Source organism: Mercenaria mercenaria, chromosome 6 (assembly GCF_021730395.1).
Source record: "Mercenaria mercenaria strain notata chromosome 6, MADL_Memer_1, whole genome shotgun sequence".
NCBI classification, from domain to species: Eukaryota; Metazoa; Mollusca; class Bivalvia; order Venerida; family Veneridae; genus Mercenaria; species Mercenaria mercenaria.
In genome coordinates, this window is record NC_069366.1 from 84,845,101 (window position 1) to 84,862,577 (window position 17,477).

General features: G+C 33.6%; 1 protein-coding gene across 3 annotated transcripts in view; it reads left to right on the forward strand.

The window, feature by feature from the left end:
* Nucleotides 1–17,477, forward strand: part of LOC123548347 (breast cancer anti-estrogen resistance protein 1-like) — a 73,594-nt gene that overhangs the window by 26,283 nt on the left and 29,834 nt on the right. For 2 of the 3 annotated variants that reach the window (XM_045335539.2, XM_045335538.2), the window contains exon 4: nt 856–1,084. In XM_045335539.2, coding sequence (XP_045191474.2) covers nt 1,070–1,084 — 15 coding nt within the window. In that variant the 5' untranslated portion in view covers nt 856–1,069. Of the gene's footprint in view, nt 1–683; nt 1,085–17,477 lie in introns of those variants that run through there. The other variant, XM_045335542.2, reaches the window with a different exon arrangement.

Consider the following 17,477-nt stretch of genomic DNA (forward strand, 5'->3'; position numbering starts at 1 on the left):
AGGGGAGTGATTATAATAAGTTTGCATTTCAAATCATAATTACAAACAGATGTTCAGGTAATTTAATGTTGGAAAGGGTTATAAAGTGAGCAGTGTGCAGAATTTTAAATTGAAGAAGCACAGTAATTATAAAGAAGAGCTGTATTTTGGTAGATGTTTTTATTATCTCATTTAAATCGTGGTTGTAATTAATGTACAGTTGTGCAAACTTCATCAACGAAAATGTGTACTGACACTTCAGTTTAATCAATTTGAAAAGCAATTTTGTCAGTTTATACTCATTCTGAGGTTGTGTCTTATGGTTTGTTATTTTTTAGGCTGCTGGTATCATTTTATGGTAGAATACTAAATTAGTCCGATTTTTCTTTAGTGGAAAAAATAGTTCCTCAAGAATTTATAGTAACTATGTTCTTTAAATAATGGCCATTCCTAGGTTATAAAGGGTAGTAAAGATGTATTAAATTTGTCTCTGTTATCTTTGTACAAAGTTAAAACTGTCATAAATCTTTATTTCAAATTGTAAATCAGTGGATATTGAACACAAAGGGGAGATAAATTGATTAGGAATTTATAGATCTATACATAAAATGCGTACTGGCAAAACACTTAGATTTATTTATAGCCAGTAGGTGGGTTTGATATAATAAAATGATTGTATGTTTACTCATGTATGTTATTACCACTCTTATAACATTGACTGTGTCATACCGAGATAAACACAACGCCTTACAAGTCTAATATTTGAATATTTGAATCTTTTCCAATTCAAGTTGACATTTCAATATTTGAATTTCAAACTATAGGTTGGGAATTGTTTGTGGAATTATTTTGAGAGAAGTTTATGTAAACTTTCAGGTAATGTTGAAGATAAGCAAGGACTGATAAAGGAAGACAGATGATTGGATTTATCTGGTGTCCTAGATAAAATAAGGACAAACAGTCTGACTGTAAATATAGAGAACAGCTAAGCAGTTCATTTGTGTGGATCAGAGTGAATAAACTGTAGCTGATTATGATGTTTTTTGTGGAATTAATAGTTTGGAATTTACATTAAAAGAGGAAGACAGACATGGTTATTGAACAGGTAAGTTTTGAAATATATGAGACTGTCTTAGGCAGTACTAGGTTTTCTGTTTTATGTCAAATTATGACATTATTATAATGGGTAGTAAATATGAGTAAATTAGATAATACAGGTAGGGTATACAGTCGAACTAATCCAACGTATACAGTTTGTTTTATATTTAGACGGTCAAACTGTGGCTGCTAAAGTCAGAAATTAAAAAGCAGCCACTCAGCGACAGTAAGCTTGTATACAGACAGAAAACAGTGTCTGAGCAGTTGATACAGGCAGAAAGAAATGAAGTTAATCACTCGGGTAACATTTTCCTGTTACCCTGTTTTGTAACAAATCAGCAAACTTGAGATCTTTAGACAGCTCTGCTGCATGTGACCTTCACATGAAATCTGTGGACACCGCTGCTGCATGTGAACTGGACCTTAGGTCAGTGGAAACTACTGCTTCATGTTAAACTGAACCCAAGGTCTGTGGACACCAATGCTGCATGTGAACATCCCATTTACAGTTGGTTTTGTATGGCAGAGATTATACAATATCAGAACCTGTATCAAGTTTAGTTCAGGATATTAAGTGTCTTTCTTCAATTTCCTTATGTTAATGTCACAGGATATAATGCGAGTTGTCATGGGCAGGGTCACGTTATCTCAACAAATTTGAATACATTCATTTGGCTCTCTGCTAAATGCTCATTTAGATTTTCTTTTTCTTTTGCAATAATACTGAGGAAATTATACATCTAATGTGCTTTTTGAAAAAAGAAATTACATGTCATAATTCATAAAAAATATTGCATCAGTGCCACAGGTTATTTCAAACTAGAATGATTACTTTTTCTCCAAAAAAAAAAAGACACCTTGGAAGTTTTTAATGAGACTTATTTCCTGTAAACTCAATCGGAGGTAAAAATAGCTAAGAATTAATTTGAGCACATGCCATTTATTAAAAGGTGTTGAATACTTGTTTCACATTTAGCCTTAGAATTATAAAAAACAAACAAAAAAAAAAACAGAAAAAAAGAAGCAATTTTGAAGTGTTTGAGTCCACTCCTAGTATGTCAAGATTTCCATATTTTTTTTCCTCCTCTAGATTTTTTACACCAGTAGTCATACTATATACCGGTATAATATCATTACATCAAAACAGGCATATAGAAGATAATATCAGCCCAAGTGTGAAGTCGAGTGTCATCTATTAATGCAGTTATCACCTATCTTAAACAGATTTGGTTATTTAGATAGGCTGTTTTTTATCTTTGACAATGGCCAGGCTGTACCTCCTAGGGATATGATAGATGATGATTTCATGTTGTTGAATGATAAAGTATCAGATTTAACATTCATATACATGATGTATTGACATAACTAAGCAGCAGGGGCCTCCATAGATTTTTATAGATTTGGCCTTATGCTACTGTCAAGTTTATATAGGGTCATAGTAATAATATTATATTGTACCAGATTTATATAGCACCCTTTTCATGATAAACACATTCAAAGGCACTTAATATAGAGATAGTACCTAAGTTTTTCAAATCATAGGTTTGAAGTTAAAAAGCTTTGAAATGAAGACAAATGTCCATATATTTCTCAAAAACAGAAATATAGACAATATTTTAACCAGAAGTGCGGAGTAATGAGCATTTGATATTTTCATGTTAACGAAAATTTTGTGATCAAGGAAATGTAACTCTTCTTGAACATGGAGAGCATAAACAGCAAAGGGACATAATATAGTCAATATTTTCTAATTGGGTGCATTTGATTTAACATTCAACTTTGATCTGGATTGCTAAATACTGATCCATGATACTGTGTGCTAAAAATTTAGAACATCTGGAACAGTCTATTAACAGCAAAACTATGCTTTAGCAGAATCTAAATAGTTAAGCTATAACTGGGACTCGAACCCAGGACCTCTCACACCTAAGGCAGACACTCTACCACTTCCCTATAACAGCAGTAGCTAATAGCTATGCAGTTTAATTGCTGGATTACATTGCGTGAACTGGAACAATAATCGGTGAACTCCGGATTATCGGCGTATTCGCTTTGTTACCTAACGGCAATTTGTGTGTAAAGAAAAAATATAATCTAATGCTGCCAACGTCATAATCGGTCAAATCTGCCCAAATTTCTCTGACGTGTTGTTCAGAGTATGAACTTACTAACTGGTAGTACCAGTGAAATATTACTTACACTGAATCTTTTATATTTGCCCTTATTGTAGCAGTCGAACCGCAAAGATGGTGAGTTTTGTCCAAATATAAGTAATTATTTTACCAGTTTTGAGAGGATTTCAATGGATGGGAAATTACAGTTACAAACTAAATACCTTTCTGCAACACATGGATTCATTAGCATTCACTGTCAATCAGTATTATGACTATTAAAGATCGACTGTCATTCATTCATTTCAAAGTTTCATAGACAGAGTCCGTTGTTTACATTTTTATCGTAACCGGTGCACTTGTAAAAATCACTTTAGTTTGAAAAATCAAAGTATGCGAAGAGCTATGGTACGGTTTCTACTTAATATAGTAATACACAATAAAATGAATAATAATTTTGCGAATATTTCAAATTTTGGACGTTTTAAAAACATGGGGCATATGCAGCTGTTTTTATAGCCAGTACTTTTATTTATGGTGTCCTCAGACCTGAGTATTGTTTTTTTCATAGTTGCTGTAACTTTAAAAGTGATTGTAGATTTTTCGATGCTTTTGACTTTTAACTGGCAAATTTTGTTTGGTTTTGGTTATGCACCCTTCTTCAATAGTATTTCTGTTATGTAACACTGGGCAGTTAACCAGTAACCTAAGTGTTCTCCAGGAACCTGTACAAGTACTAACCTGTTCTTTATAAGTGGCTGCCAGTTTCTCCATTGGAGAACAAATGATTCCAGATACAATATCTTTTATCAAAATGTCACAGATAACATACCACACTTCTGGGGGTCAAACTCACAACCACGCAATCCGTAGATTTGTACTCTCCCTGTTGAGCTAAGCAGGTTGGGCTTAAAACTGGCGGAGGAAATGCATATGTAATATTTAACTGGCAGAGGAAATACATTTATGATATAACTTGTAAAATGTTATACTTTGAACAGCGTAAAATTTATCTTAACTTTACCGACTTCACACCAAAAAATCAAAAGACCGTTTTTCCTGAATACTTAAAATAATTTACAGAAACTTAGAGATACCAGTATCTCGTCTTTAAAGTCTGGGCAAAAAAGATGTAGATAAATTTATCTGATTGAGGTATATACTAAATAAAATTAATTAGAAAATGCCACAGAGGTTAGAACTTGTGTTGCTAAATTCTTGAGAGTCTGTTTAAACTGTCTTCTCATGTTATTTAAAATACAGACAGACGTGCAGAGGAATTAAGAAGAAATCTTTGATGCACTTAAAATTCATTTTATAAGATTGCAGGTACAGATGAAGTTTATTACATACTTCAGGAAACATTTAACCAAGCGTCTAATTTTTCAGGAGCCATTTTTATGCTTTCTGAAATGCTTTCAAATTGATCTGAAAATCGTATGTCTGTCTGGGTCGTTTTTTGCTCAGTTTATGGCAGGTGTATGCTATAAACAAACATAATAACATGTTATTTCACCTGGTTATAATGTAACTAAGGTCTAATTTTTGCTCAACAACTGATCGTTAAACATAAAATTGAAGTTTCATCCTTCAAAGTAATTGCTATAAAAGTCTATCTGTATAGGAGTTTGATGTAAAGTTGGGGTTCTTCCGAACTGTTACTTTTCAGCTCGTGACTGACCCATAATTACTAAGTTAAAAGTAGAGTGCCCTTAAGTACATATATTTGTATGAGGTCTCCAGTCATGAAATGAACTTGGGAAGACACAATGACACTGCATCATTTTTATCATTTTTCAGTCCATTTTTACGAAAAAGAAAAATTTCACACTAAAATTAGACACTTGAGCTTTTAAGTTTCTTTTCTCGCTTTCGGATTAACCAAAGTGTAATTTTTGAAAAGAATTAGTAGCCACTCGTACATTTTTCACTCCTCGACTCTCTATGGGTTTAGTGATTTGAAGTGCCTTCAGATGATTGCCTTCCCGTGGTGCACTATTCTTGGTCATGCTTCAACTTTGACACGAGGACCAATATTTCATGTTTAGAGCACAATACCTGTAAATGTCCTTGGCCTATACCAAGTACAGAACCCCTGCTTTATGCTGACATGTTTATACTCATTTTATGATGATTTGTGTCCTGGCTTTAATGGAAAGTTGTTTTTTAATTAAATATGAAAATATGATCCCAGTTGGACACCACACTGCAATGGAGATGTTGTTTACTTGTGCAGCTCATATAGCCTTTTTGACAACAACCATCAGTTGAATCTTAATAGCTTCAACAAATACTTCATCACATGCCAGGTTTAATGCTTCTTCAGAGTGTGTTTGAACAGGCTTCACTTAAAGCTTAGTTAGTGTACTCAAAGTTTTGAAGTGTAAATGTTTTAAGATTCTGCAAAATGATTCTCTAATTGATAATAAAATTTAAATGAAGGTCTTTTGCAAGTATAGAACTCAATCAAGCAAGATACTAGCAGGCTTGGTTCATGAGAGGTATTGAAATATGCAACACACTTTACTTAAACCCCCTAGCACAGGCTTAAGTGGAATTCATTTTATAATGATATTGAATGGACACCACAATCCCAAAGGACCAGAAAAAATAACTGTTGAATGCGGAGTCCAAGTATGGGGAGACCTTTTACAGCTGTGGCATGTAAAAAGTATTGCTGTGATGATAGTTAACAAATTGGAAGAAGGCAAAGATGATTCAGAATTGATGTCGTATAGTCTTTCTATCTGATATATTTTCAGATTATTCTCTCAGATTATTCCCTCAGATTATTCCCTTGCATTTTCCCACAAACAGATCAATTATATTTTTTTCAAACTTTCAAACAGACAGAAAATTAGCTGTTAATGGTCACTTGACAGATATAGATGAAGCAGTAAACTCCATTACAAGAAGCTCTGCAACAAAGAAATTGCCATGAGAAAATATATCAAATAATAAAAGATACATTGGAATGATGACGGCAAGTCAGATAATTATGGCATCCCAATATTGTAAGACTGTCAGCTTGGAGACAAGTATCACATGTACAGCATCTGATTGGTTGATTTTAAACTTAAGTTTTGAAACTGACCAATGGGAAAGTTATATTTTTGAGGCTTGTCTGTGAACACAAGTGTTGCAACCTCAGACCCAAGATATGGTGGAGAAAAATGTTAATGTATTAGTCATGAATTAACTATATTAACTATGTTTGCTTCAAAATAGGATATGTTTTAGTAATGTGTCCTTATTTACTTGTAACTGTCAACGTGTTAGAAACTGGAGTTTTTGTTCCGGACATTTTGACAGCTGTAATTTTACTCTTCTCGCAGTCATTCATAATTTCGTGTCATGACGTATAGGCCAATGGTTTCAGCATTTAGGAGTATTTGCAAATATGGTAAACCACTTGAGTTGCGATGATAAATTTTGGGGCTTTTTAAGAGTGTTTATTGTTGTTTCGATTGTTTGTCTTTCATTGTTAGTGTTATCAATATTTGTTCTAGCAAACTTAGTGGGGAACATAGGGACATTGGAAGCATTGTAGACATGTTGGATCATGTGCTTTGATCAATCTTGGGGGTCAAAAAATGCAGTAAACAAGAAACTGCTGTATGAGATAAAAATCTGGCAATGTTTCGGAGACAGAAACTCTAGACCCAGACTTAAGTAAGCATAAAAATGGAAGCAGACTGCTTCACTAAAAACCACAGAATATCATGTTAAAGCACAGAGTATCTAGTGAAATTACAATTGTGTCACAAGGTACAATTTTCTCTTTTACAAATACAGTTGTCTCAGACTCGCTCATCTCAAAATTGCAGCTATCTTGTAGATATTTTCAAGTCCCAACCCGAAAACAGAAGTGTAAAATATCATTGTACCCCCCGACAACAAAGTTGTAGGGGGGGGGCGGGTATACTGGTTTCAGGTTGTCTGTCTGTCCGTAGACACAATTTTGTGCGCACCATCTCTCCTCATCCCCTTGACACAATTTAATAAAACTTCACACAAGTGATCAGTAACAACAGTAGTTTTGCATGGGGCATGTTAGGTTCTTTCCGAAAAAATAATTGCAGAGTTATGGGACTTTGTTTTTTGTTACTATACTATATACATAGACACAATGTTGTGCACACCATCTCTCCTGATCCCCTTGACACAATTTAATGAAACTTCACACAAGTGATCAGTAACAATAGTAGTTGTGCATCAGGCATGTCACGTTCTTTCAACAACAAAAATTGCAGAGTTTTGGGACTTTGTTTCGTGTTAACATACCATGTACATACAGTCTGCATATGCAATCTTGTGCGCGCCTAATCTTTCAAACCCTTGCACACAACTTAATGAAACTTCACACAAGTGATCAGTGCCAACCCTAGTTGTGCATGGTGCATGTTACGTTCTTTTAGATAAATATTCTGCATAGTTATGGCACTTTGTTTTTTGTTACTATACTGTATACATACAGTCTATATACATGAAGTCCACATAATTATGTAATCTTGTGTGCGTCAAATTGCAATGTACTGTGTCAGTGCATGTGGGGGGTACATTCATCAACTTTAGTGATAGCTCTAGTTTTAAGACGAATTTAGAATATCTCAAAATAAACACTTGATCTCTCGGAATTCGAGATACTGAGTTTCAATTGTATGTTTGTTAGTTTGCCCCAAGTTAGGGAGAAGGTACAAATTCCTCATGCTGTTTCAGCATTCACAAATGTTTGTTACAGTTTTCCTCAATTTAGTGTCAGTCATTGATAATTAATCAGCAATATTGTTAATTCCTTTATTGATTATGATTTTAATCAGTTACATACCAAGAAAATGGTGTCAATATTTTCGTTTGATCAAAGCATTTTAGTATAAAGGCCCTCTGGAAAGATTTTTTTCTTTGCTTTTTAGCTCATCTGATTTTTTGAAAAAAAATGATGAGTTATTGTCATCACTTGAGCGGTTGTCGGCGTCGGCGTCGGCGTTGCCTGGTTAAGTTTTATGTTTAGGTCAGCTTTTCTCCTAAACTATCAAAGCTATTGCTTTGAAACTTGGAATACTTGTTCACCATCATAAGCTGACCCTGTATAGCAAGAAACATAACTCCATCTTGCTTTTTGCAAGATTTATGGCCCCTTTTGTACTTAGAAAATATCAGATTTCTTGGTTAAGTTTTATGTTTAGGTCAACTTTTCTCCTAAACTATCAAAGCTATTGCTTTGAAACTTGGAATACTTGTTCACCATCATAAGCAGACCCTTTACATCAAGAAACATAACTCCATCTTGCTTTTTGCAAGATTTATTGCCCCTTTTGGACTTAGAAAATCAGTTTTCTTGGTTAAGTTTTATGTTTAGGTCAGCTTTTATCCTAAACTATCAAAGCTATTGCTTTAAAACTTGCAACACTTGTTCACCATCATAAGTTGACTCTGTATAGCAAGAAACATAACTCCGTCCTGCTTTTTGCAAGATTTATGGCCCCTTTTGGACTTAGAAAATATCAGATTTCTTGGTTAAGTTTTATGTTTAGGTCAACTTTTTCTCTTAAACTAGCAAAGCTATTGCTTTGAAACTTGCAACACTTGTTCACCATCATAAGCTGACCCTGTACAGCAAGCAACATAACTCCATCCTGCTTTTTGCAATAATTATTGCCTCTTTTGGACTTAGAAAATCATTTTCTTGGTTGAGTATTATGTTTAAGTCAACTTTTCTCATAAACTATCAAAGCTATTGCTTTAAAACTTGCAACAGTTTTTCACCATCATAAGTGGACACTGTACATCAAGAAACATAACTCTATCCTGCTTTTTGCAAGAATGATGGCCCTTTTTAGACTTAGAAAATCATGGGTAGGACAATATTTCTATTACACAAAAAAAATCAGATGAGCGTCAGCACCCGCAAGGCGGTGCTCTTGTTTAACCCTTATCATGCTGGACACAATTGATTCTGCCTTTGCGACCAATGTAGATCATGATCTGCACTGTTTCGTCATTCAGTCAGTATCTTTTCGGTCAGCACCCCTTTTGACAGTTAGTGGTACTGTCCAAATTGAAAGATGGACCAGTCCATTATAGAAATTCAGCAGGGTAAGGGTGAAAGATGGAGAAGGATCCAGACACAAGAAAACGTCATGGATGCTTGTTTCCTTGTATGAATCGGTTTGCCAGAGAAGTTATTGTGTGTTCAAAATCGATCTGTATTTTTTATTGCTGTATTGGCTGTTATAATGCTTGTGTCAAAATATTTATCATAGGAAATGACAGTTTATTGGCTAGTGTGTTTGCATTCCGAGGGTAAACAGGGTATGTTTACCCCACCAGTCTGACGATAAACTCCGGTATTTAACCTTAGTCTGGTATCATTGTTGATACTGTGTCCAAGTTTATGTAACATTGCCAAGGTAGTGTCAGACAAGCTATTATGTTTTAGTGGTGTTTTTATGTCAGCAATGTATTGAATGTAAATTGGTCCATTCTTTGACGATTTTCTACATAAATACTTTGATATCGAGGTGATATATCTAGTGTTTAATTGTTAATTTATGTGTATTATTATTCTGTGGGTTATTGGTATGTTAGATGTATAATTATAAGGTTTTATGGTTGATGATTTAGAAAGATTTAGTTTGTGTATTTTGCTCCTATTATACCTTGACAAAGCGTACAGTCTGAAATTAAGGTGTTAGATGTTTAAATAAAGTTATGACATTCATAATCCCATATTATTTGATGGTTTCAGTGACTTACTGCACACAGTCAAAAGTGGTATGTCTGTTGCATTCCAAACCTTACCTTAGACATACTGTAGTTTCCCATAATTATATTGACAAAATGGTTGAAAGTTTAATATAAAACTGAGTTTGGAGACCAGTCTTTGAATGCTGCTTTGCTATTGGTGAATTTCTAGAATGAGCACAGAATTGACCAATCAGAGTCACGAGTTTTGAGACTGGTCTTCAAACTTAGTTTTATAACTTAAAGCATGTTCAGAGATTTTAAAATTTTATTAAAGGCTAAGATTACATAAATATGATTTGAGGCTATTTTATGTAAACCAGTCGCAAATTGCATAAAGGAAGACATACATTGATTATCATTGTTGGACTATAAAGCTGATTTATAGATGGTGCTGTCACTGAAAAATGCATCTGTGATATGAGAAGGTATGTGTAAAAGGAGATAATACCAAATTTGGAGATAACATTAATTAAAGAAATAGAGATGCTACATTCTTGTCATTCATGGCTGGTTAGTATGGTTTCACTAACAGCTTCACACTGAGCGCATGCCTGCTGCGAGATTTATCCATACATGGCTACATAGTTGTACATACTTAATTTTCATGTTTTGATTGCATGACATTGTGGTTTATTGTGCATGTTGTATTACAGTATGTCTAGACAAGTTTGTTCGATTTCATGTAAATGAAGATGATTCAGAGCAGGTATAATGCCTGGCAGAATAGTTTAATTTGAAATGGGCAAAATTTAATGTTAAAAAATGGTTTCATATATATCATTCTTTCCTTTGAGGGCCAGAAGATTTACACATTTGACTATATTAAAGTGTCATTCCTGGTCTTTGAAGTGCATTATTATGTTTCATCAAAGAGAAATAAAGGGCATGTAGACTTGTGTAAATATATGTTAATTAAAAACAATGGTGCAAATTGTTCTCTTGTATTCTTTTTTTTTTTTTTTTGGAAAAAAGAAAAAAATCCTTGTCTTAGACCATTGCTGTGGTGATATAGATGGCTTGAACGTATGTACTGTGAAACACGGCTCACTTGAAAAATTCCTGTGGTCCCCACTAGTTTTTCTCATATTTTTCTTATATTTAATAGAGCTGTTTAACTCTTTGGGTGTTTTCCTTAATTATCCCCTTGTGGTGTTTTACTGTAGAAGATCTTTATTCGACGCAGCTTGAATTTGCTTTGTTCAGTTGAATGATTATTTCTGGAAACAACTTTCTTACTGAATATTTGCTAATGAGAAAGTTAAAAGATTATGAACTATCGGGACTCTGTCAGCAAGCCTACATGTTATGACTCCACTGCACCCCACACAACTTTCATCCATCACCTCTGCCAGCATGCCTACATGTTATTCACTTCTCTACTACCTCGCTTATTGCTGATACTTTGGCATCTGAACCTTTAGCAGCCGGGTTAGGGGTAGTCCCTCTATGTGACTGAAACTACTAGGGTCTCATATATGGGTAACAAATATGTAATTCACCATAACAAACATCCAAAGCAAGACGTTTTTAGGTCAGTAGTTAATATGAGCTTTTGTAGAGTTTTAAGAAGAGATCTGATTTGTTCTTTTCAGATTTATTCAAATTGTGATTTACATGTTTTAAGGGCATATTGTTTGAAGAAGTATTAAAGTATTAGCATGTTTACGTTTTACTTTGACTTTGTGTACTTATGTGTTATCAGTTGATGTATTTGAGATCGGGAAACTCCTTGCATGCCAAAAAAACCATGGTTGTGGGGCAGTACAATCATTTAAGGTCAGACACCCTAACCTACTTCTGATAGTCACAATAATGACTCAGGTTTCTTTTTATTTTTGCTCTTTATGTTTACCAATGAATTTTATCTTTATAAACACCATTTTAAGATGGACCCTATAGTCAAACTTTGTTTGCTCGAACTCGGATATATAATTCAAATACTGCCCTTTGCTCCAACACTTTGTCAGATCCCAGAAAAATCCATGTGTAATGTAAATTTTTTCATGGCTCGAACTACTGGTAATTTGAACAAATTTTACCGGTCCTGTGGAGTTCGAGCGAATAAACTTTGACTGTATGTTTATTTGCAGCAGAATAATTTTTAACTATCTGTATTTTTAAACTGTCTCTATTCTAAGTTAGATATGACAAAACCATGTTATCGGAATGTAGCAGGCAACATAATAACTATGACATCTGCAAAAGGAATATATTATTTCAAGCACCCTTGGTATAATGAAGCATTTTAGTCAAATTAAATAGGAGTAATACCTCCGATTGAAATTTTCAGGTTTTGCAATATTTTCAAGTCTGCAATCCTGATTCACAAGATGGCGGTGTCAAGCTGTAAACTGGTGACTCAGCCTGTCATATCTACCTATTTTATTGCTCAGTAAATGTGCCAAATTCTTGTAATATCGTAATAATTTGATCAATGATCTGTTTCTTCTCCTTGAAACCTCTTTTATTCTTACCTAAAATCTCAATGACTGCTTCTCCCTTAGAAAGACCCACTTATCATATTTTTATGTCTTTAATACCTTATCTTTCTCAGGTATTTCTTTGAAGTGTCTGCCTCTTGTATCAATGGATGCAGCTTCTTGGGGAAAAAAATTCCACTTCAAGGTCTATAAAGTGTTCCATTGATGTTCTAACAGGGCTGTGGCATTTCTCAGACAGTTTTGCAATGGTTTTAGAGTAATTAGATAGGTGATGTGACCTGTTAAAGAAAGAAAAGGAAAAAAGCACAACATGTTTTGTCATTAGTGAAGATTCTCAACAAAAACTTGATAATTAACATTTAATATAAAATGTTGTCATTAGCAAAATAGAAAGAGAGATATATTATAGCAGATAGGTGTTTCAACAAAAGTAAAAACTAACTTTTTTTTTAGTTTGTAACCATCAACATCAAGTAATCGAGTACATGTGAAAATAAAAATTTAGGCATGCATTTAGTTGGCATAGGAAGTAGGTTCCAGAAGATAGTTGAAAAGTTGACAGTTTTTCCATGCTACCAGTTCTGTCTAATTGAATAGGTTGATCAAAGTTCACAATTTGCCTAATTGGATGAATTAATTGCCTTGATAAATTTGCAACCAATTACTTATATGGCCGGAATTCTGACTCCGCAGGAGTTGTTTGTTATACTAGGAGTTTGTTTTCTGTGGCACTTACACGTATTTATAGTTCATTTAAATAACTGTGAGAATTTATAACATCGAAAAAAGGTCATCTAGTGGAAATGGGGTTCACAAAATTAATGTCCCCAGCTAACTTGCATGTAGATGCATAATGAGCCGTGCCATGAGAAAACCAACATAGTGGGTTTGCGACCAGCATGGATCCAGACCAGCCTGGCATCCGTGAAGTCTGGTCTGGATCCATGCTGTTTGCTAACAGTTTCTCTAATTCCAATAGGCTTTGAAAGCAAACAGCATGGATCCTGACCAGACTGCGTGGATGCACAGGCTGGTCTGGATCCATGCTGGTTGCAAACCCACTATGTTGGTTTTCTCATGGCACGGCTCAATTATAGTCTTTCCTAAGGTTTCAACACTTGCAAGGTAGGGAACAGACATTTTTGTATAAATAAATCAAGACATTTTTTGATGAAAGAACAGCAGATTTCAGCAAAGCCTTGCTCTAACAAGAATGTAATTTGATTCTTTTCAATTATTTTCAAATTTGATACCTTATGTTAAAACTATGTAGCATTCTAACTTTTAACAAAAATGTCAAAGTTTTGGCACAAGTGAAAGAGAACCAATGTCCAGTTTGTGTTTATTGAAAAGAAACTAATACAACGATAAATTAAAAGGTCGTAAATAAAATAGTTCCATTGTAAAAATGTAATTATCAATAATGATTGAATATCATATAGCTGAAAACTGGCCATATATTATTCGCTTGTTCTGTCTTGGTGTTGACTGACTGTCATGTTCTAGATCTGGGTGTAGCAGAAGAAGGTATGCTTGATTAGGTCTTTTAGAATGTTGTAGACTGGAACATGTTCGCTATTGTTTTATGTTTTCAGAGAAGTCATTGATACTGTAAAAATAATCAGATTGGATTTTTTTTTAACATTGGATTAATTTTTTTCGATTTTTCATTTGTATATATAAAATTTTCCACGTACAACAGTATAGTGAGATTATTTTTTCGAATACCATATAATATACTCTTATTACCTTGCTGTTTATCATGTAGAAAAAAATTATGTTAGACCATTTTCTCTTCATTTTATAAAAGGTAAAAATTCACTTTTTGTGCTTCAAAAGAATCTGATGTCCTTTACTTCCATAAAATTAATATTGCCAAGAGTTATATTAGAGGGAGGCTTTAGTAGAATATGGTTGTATTCATATGCACCCTTCGGAGAGGATATAAGTGTACTATATAAAATGTAGCCAATCATTAAAAAACCACACTTTATGTTTTAACCATATAATTGAATAAGTCACGAATTGCTTCCGGTTTTGTATATTTTTCACAAGTAGACTGTTTGAATAATTTCGGTCAATTTCGTATGACATAAGTGTTGTTTTTCAAGTGATTTTCATTATTTTGTTTACAGTTATAAAATTATATTCCTTGAACGTATGTTCTTAAGAGTTTCCCCACAAGTATACAATCTGTTTCAATAGCTTTATGGGTTTGAAAATGTCAGCAGATTTCAGATTTTAATGTCCATAGCATAAAGTTTAAGTTTTTAATGTAAATTCCATGTTCATTTTCTTCTTGGTCTTTATAAAACGAAATGGTGAGAACTTTTCAAATTCAGCTCACAAATGAGAAAGTAATGAACAATTCTAAACAATCATCTGAAGGTATTGATGAATTATGATATCATAGTTACTAAAAATAGCTGCCTCTGTGATTTGATGAGGCATTTTGTTTATTGCCATAACTTTTTCAATAGTCATTGGATTTGTGTTATGTAAAGTTCAATGATGACTTTAACCTTTACCCTGCTAAATTTCTAAAATGGACTGGTCTGTCATTCAATTTGGGCAATACCATTTTGTCATTCAAGGGGGTGATCACTGAAAATTTACTGACTGAAAAGCGAACAGTGCAGGTCATGATGCTATTTAAGGTTAATGTAAAATCAGCTTATTTTTAGACTTCCCTTCTATTCCTGTAGGTATTTTGCTAAATGTTGAGTCAGTAATTCGAACATAACAATGAACCCTGGGGAGATAACATTTCAGAATTTACAGTTATTGTCTGCTAGAATATTTTTTGTTGACAAGACTAATGTTTTTTGTTCTATTATGCCCTAACTAACTGACAGCAAATCATATTTTTTGTACCTTTTATTTTGCAGGTCCCTGATAAGGAAATTCCTAACTTTTGTTTGGGTGGTCTATGGTTTCTTTAACATGATGAGATAGTTGCCTAATGCATTATTTTATACAAATGAACAGGTTTTAGAAAACTAAAAAGATCTGCATTGTGTGCCAGTACTTTGTCTTTATGATTAATGTGCTTGATAAAAGTTTTACCATACTTTACTGCAGTTTTTACAGACTTTCAAAATATTTACAGTGCAGATCAGACCTTCTTAATATTATAAAAGCAGTAAAGAATATTGCAGTTGATGATTAAGTAGATAATCTAAAGGGTGGATTAATCTGAAGATAAAGTCTCAGACAACCATATAATTATTAAAACAGTAGAACCCAGGCTTAGGGGCAATAGAGGAATAGCAGGGAGAGCTTGTAATAATTTAGGCAGCACTTTGAGGGGTCTCTAGGCTTTATGTAGTTATGACTTTACTGTACTGTAATTACTTTGTCTAGAATTTATCCTTTGGTTTTTGACGTCATTGCAGTTAAACATCTTTTTTAACGGGACTTTTTTTTTTTTAAAGTTTAACTTTGTAGCCAAAGACTGGAAGATACGGAAATACCAGATGATAAAACAGGAAGAAAATATTACAAAAACATTTCCTCTATGATAGTATTAGAGATGAATTTTGGCACTCGAAATCATTAAAGATGTGAACTTTATGGCACATTTTACAGAGAATGCCAAGCAAGTTGTCAGTATCATGGAATTTTTATGTGCAGTTGAGGCAGTGTTTCCAATGTTTTTCTAAAAAAATCTCTGGCAGCAACACCATCTTGTCCGACCTTTCTTTGTTTTGCAGCTGTCTAAAATATTTTCGTTTAAATCGAAATTGAAATGTGGAAGATATATTTAGCTCCTGGCTTGAAGCTGCACACAGATTTTTTTATTAGAATTCCACATCTGCAGCTTGCAGCTAAATGCGAAAATTTGGTTACCTGTAAAACATAAGTTTACTTTTTGTATACTGGTATGCAGCGTTTGCTGTGTAAGTGTGCATGGAGAAGAAATACATGAATTTCATCAACAGTTCTTATTTTAGTGTTTGAAAACAAACAGAAACTGATGTAGATTATAATATTATGTAACATCAAGTTTTATTTATGAATTTGCAAAGTGATAATTCCAGAGTTTGTTCACTTTTGAACTACCACTAAAATTCTAAAAAAAAAATGACTTTTTTTGTTATTTTTATCAGAACCTGTTCTATTATATATATTGTTAACAGCTTGAGGATAAAAAGTACAAGTACATGGGTCTTGGTTTATAAATGGCACATGATTCAAATGAGATTTTTTTATCATCCAAATGCATGTGCATATATTTATCTTTATGACGTTTTATAGATGTAAATCAGTTTGAGCATAAGCACTCTATTATTCAAGTAGCACATGCGCGGATTTAAATTAAAACATGGCCATGAATATATAATAACGTTTTCAGGAATGCTTTTGTACAATATCTGAATACTGTTACAGTGAAACCTTGAATAAATGAAACCTAGTTTCACAAAGAAATAATTTTTAATTGTGCCCGCCCGCTTAGCTCAGTAGGTAAGAGCGTTGGGCTACGGATTGCGGGGTCGTGAGTTCGATCCTCGGGTGGGCCGTATGTTCTCCGTGACTATTTGATAAACAACATTGTGTCTGAAATCATTAGTCCTCCACCTCTGATAATTCATGTGGAGAAGTTGGCAGTTACTTGCGGAGGACAGGTTTGTACTGGTAAAGAATCCAGGAACACTGGTTAGGTTAACTGCCCGCCGTTACATGACTGAAATACTGTTAAAAAACGGCGTTAAACCCAAAACAAAAAAAAACAAAAAAAAACTTTTAATTGTCAAATTTGATGGAGTTTACATTGTTTATTTTGAATCTGTTTGGGGCTTCATTGAAAATTTACTTGTTCAAAACATGTTCATTCATAAAAAGTATTTATTTTTATCATCTTTAATTATGTTTGAAGAAAGTACATAATAAGTCATAATTATACATGTACCTATAAATTTTTTATCAATAATTGGACTGTTCATTAGTATTTGCTTAAATTTAGATTTTATCAGCTTTTGTATTGATTTAGAATACCTAAAAGTTGTTAGATTTTCAAACTTTGATAAGAGTATTTTTAGCTTTTCATGAAATATTTTGAGCGCAATGATTATAGGTCATCCAATATCTGTGTAGCGTACAG